This window comes from Aegilops tauschii, chromosome 1 (genome assembly GCF_002575655.3).
Source record: "Aegilops tauschii subsp. strangulata cultivar AL8/78 chromosome 1, Aet v6.0, whole genome shotgun sequence".
NCBI lineage: Eukaryota > Viridiplantae > Streptophyta > Magnoliopsida > Poales > Poaceae > Aegilops > Aegilops tauschii.
This window is the reverse complement of record NC_053035.3, coordinates 450,469,456-450,473,486: the sequence shown is the minus strand read 5'-3', so window position 1 is coordinate 450,473,486 and position 4,031 is coordinate 450,469,456. Positions and strand designations below refer to the sequence as shown.

Genomic DNA, 4,031 nt, shown 5'->3' with positions numbered 1-4,031 from the left:
GAGAGAGAGCTAGCTAGGGCTGCGCCAACAATTGGTATACAGAGCTTCGGTTCGGGCGATCACCGGCGACCATGGCGCTCGTCCCACATGGCGGAGGCGCGGGCGGATCGGCGTCGATAGCGATGCCGATGCTCACGGTGGACAACTACACCGTCTGGGCGATCAAGGCGCAGGCCATCCTCGACGTGCACACCGTGTGGGAGGCGGTGGCGCCGGGTGATGCGGCGGTGAACGCGCGGAAGGACAAGACGGCGCGCGCGTTGCTGCTCGGAGCGCTACCGGAGGACGTGTTGCTGCAGGTGTCGACGAAGCTCACCGCCAAGGAGGTATGGGACTCCTTAAAGGTGAGGTTCGTCGGCGCCGATCGGGTCCGTGCGGCGAGGCTCGCGACGCTACGCGGCGAATTCGACCGCCTGAAGATGGCGGATGGCGAGGAGCTCGACGTGTACGGCGGGAGGCTCGCGGCGATGGCGGCGAGGTACGCCAACCTCGGGGAGACGCTGGGCGACGCAGCACTTGTCAAGAAGTTGCTGGATACGGTGCCGGATCGCCTCTTCCCCGTCGTCGCCGGCATCGAGCAGTTCCACGACGTGACGACGATGGCGTTCGACGAGGCGCTCGGGCGGCTGCGCGCGTTCGACGAGCGTGTTCGGCGCCGTGCACAAGACGGCGGCGAGCGCGGCGAGGAGAAGCTTCTCATGACGGCGGCGCAGTGGGCAGCGCGGGAGCGTCGGCACGGCGGAGCTCGGGACGACGACGACATGCGGAGCCAGGCGTCGGGCTTCGGCGGCAATCGGCGCGGGCGCTGTTACAAGTGCGGCGAGCGCGGGCACTTCAAGCGCGACTGCCCCCAGCTGCGGAGGGAACCGGCGGCGGAGCGCGCGCTGCTGGCGGACGTCGTCGGGGTCGAAGACGGCGGACTCCTCTGAGCCACGGCTTAGGGGGTGAATGTTAGACAAATAAACCGTGGCTCGGCCAGGGCGAGTCAGGCGCACGTGCGTGCGGGTGCCAGACGAGCCGGGCATAGTCAGGGCCGTAGCTGCCTGTGTGTGTAGCAGCACGTGTACGTGCGCGTGTGTGAGCTTGTTGCCGATGGAGCCGGAGGAGAACGCGTCCAGGGCTGTTGGTGGCCGCGTCGTCCGCGTACGGGCGCGACGGGAGCGCAGGCCAGGTATGGCGTGGGACGCGGGATGTGGGCGACTTGGAGCGCCGTATGGAGCGGCGTGGCGTGCGTACGAGCGCACGTATAAAGGCTCGCTAGCCTCTGTGTATCGGCAGGTGGTTTTGCAGCTGAGTTCGTGCTCAGGAAAGAAACTAAGTGGCCGTTCGTGCGGCCGGCGGCGTTCGTGCGCCGGGCAAAATCCTGCTGTGTCCTTCTCGTTCTTCTTTCTTCTACCTCTGTCCAGCTATGAGAGAGAGCTAGCTAGGGCTGCGCGAACACATGGTGCTCTCTTGTAGAAAATCACTTGCACATAGTGTAAAAGGAAGCGAAATAGTCAAAGTTGAAGAACGTTGCATCTTAGCAACAAATTTGGAAATCCAGAATTAAATATATGTTCTGGAATCAAGGGGGTAGTTTAACTTCAGATGGCTCAGTCAAAGCTGTAGTTTCAGATCAGATGGGTCAGATCGCTCAGTCAAGAAAGATGTAACTATGAGCGTCTACTCCAAAATACGTAATACAAATATTGGAGAGTTTCAATGGAACTGTTATTTTCAACAGCAACATATTTTGTTCCATTTACAACAATTTACAGAGAGTAGTGTGAACGGGCTCACACTTGACATGGCGAGAACATCTCTTGCGGTACAAGGTCCTCTCCGCCTCTTTACGAAAAACGAAGTAAACAACAACACTAATGAGAAGAGAGCTGATCTTAGGGAGGCTAGTAAGTGAAACCCACCCACCAGCCGGTGACCCAGAGTTGGACAGGTTACTGGTTTGTCGCAAACGCCTCTCCGGATTCGTGATTTAAGAAAGACAGGCCTGCAGATTTGTTATTACCCTCGGATTAACACACCGGCATAAAGATGGAACGGAATCGCGGAAAGGTGAAACATGATGCGATCTGCGAGCGATAAAGGAAATCACGACTGGATATCCAAGAGCATGTTCCAGGCTATATCACGCGCGCGGAGAATCGCCCCCGCTCTTCGGTTTGGTCGCTGCAACTTTTGCTCCGATGTTCAGACGTGTCTGCACGCCAGCGTACACGCACGACACATCGATGTGCACATTCTCAGACAGGTTACTGATATACTGCTAGGTGCTAACTAAAAAGAGATCATGTTACCATATAATCTCATCTCTTTGACTTAATAAGGCCATACTTGCCTTTACTCTGTAATAATGCAATATGTAGTCTAGATTTGGGCCAAAGTAAACGGAATATAACAGCAAACTCATCCCTGTGAGCCACGATAGCTACTTTCTTGGATAGAGATTCTGCAGATGCAGCCCGCCGGTGGCCATTCCAGCCCCGGCGCCCCAGACGCAGCCCGCCGGTGGCCATTCCAGCCCCGGCGTCCACAAAAAGCTCTGCCGGAGTTTGGCGGACACTCCCTTTCCCCAACCCATATCCACAACATTTCACATCGGATTCATCAACTCCTCATGGCGCTGGCAGATCTCAATTTTGACAACAGTCAGGACTTTGCAGCAGAAGTTTGGAATAAGTGGGGAGTCCCGATCAACTATGAAGAAGGTAAAGATCTTGAGGAGTTCCTCTTGCTCACCGAATTCACTCGTTCTCAAATTCGACTCACTGAATAGTCCGTTGGCACTATTATGCTTTCATGTTTTGGAGGCAGAGGATCCCTTTTCAAAGTCCAACGCCTTCAGAACTGGTCCTTCAAATTCTCTGTCTTATTGAAGGAAGTGGGTTTCTCTATCATCAAAGGAGGTAACATATCACTCCCCATCCTAAATGTCAATTTCTTACTATGGGGTAATGGGGGTCCTAACTCCGCCTAGGAGCTAGATCAATATATTCAAGAAAAGGAGGATGAATCGACCCATATCTACCGTAAACGTCCTAGGAAATCATACCTCCAAGCTCTTAGATCGCCAGGTATCTACTCCACTCAAAATCATAGCACTTACAGATCTGCATCGGATCATTTGATTTCCCATAATCATGCTCCATCTTCGGGTCACGTTAATCAGCCTGGTATGATTGCCATCAATCACTAGTAGAAAACAGGGCTTTGGTCACAGCTCAATATACACATTAGTCCCGGTTGCATTACGAACCGGGACTAATGTGAGTATTAGTCCCGGTTCGAGCGGCTAAAGGCATTAGTCCTGGTAGACCTTTAGTCCCGGTTTGAGACACGAACCGGGACTAAAGGGTGCGATGACCTTTAGTACCGGTTCGTTTCTCAAACCGGGACTAAAGATTAGACCTTTAGTCCCGGTTTGAGACACGAACCGGGACTAAAGGGTGCGATGCCCTTTAGTCCCGGTTCGTGTCTCAAACCGGACTAAAGGGGTTCGTGTCTCAAACTCTACCCCCCTTATCGCCATTTTAGTTTTGAAAAAACCAAAAGAAAATGATAAAAACTTCAAAAAATAAAATCCTTCGAGATGTAGTTATATTACTACATCTACTAGTTAGGAAAATTAAAAAACTTATATTTGGACATGTTTTGCAAAAAAGTGTTATGAAAAAGTAAAACGGCTATAACTTTTGCATACGATGTCTGAAAAAAACGTATAATATATCAAAATGTTGAGCATGAAAATCCGCATCCAATTTTGACTGCTGTAGGCCTGTTTGCAAATTTTTAGAATCCTCAAATTCTAAGAGGAAAAAAAGTTATGCTCAAATTTCAGTTTTTTTGAATTTTGGTTAAATATGGTCAAACTACTTATTCAAAAAGTATTAGTGTTACTAAATAATTATTCAAGAATATTAGTGTGACTAAATAATTATTTTAGTTTTTTTGAATTTTGGTCAAATCCAGTCAAACTGTGGTCAAACTATGGTCAAACTACTTATTCAAGAAATATTAGTGTTACTAAATAATTA

General features: G+C 50.8%; 1 protein-coding gene across 1 annotated transcript; it reads left to right on the top strand.

Annotated features, from left to right (window-relative positions):
- LOC141042476 (uncharacterized) lies at window positions 1-1,183 on the top strand. Its single transcript, XM_073510909.1, has one exon. The coding sequence runs from the start codon at window positions 72-74 to the stop codon at window positions 927-929; it is 858 nt and encodes a 285-aa protein (XP_073367010.1). The 5' UTR covers window positions 1-71; the 3' UTR covers window positions 930-1,183.
- The last annotated feature ends 2,848 nt before the right edge of the window (window positions 1,184-4,031 follow it).

Bases quoted from the DNA above. Each gene is read 5' to 3' on its own strand.
- LOC141042476 (XM_073510909.1), top strand. From the start codon at position 72: ATGGCGCTCGTCCCACATGGCGGAGGCGCGGGCGGATCGGCGTCGATA.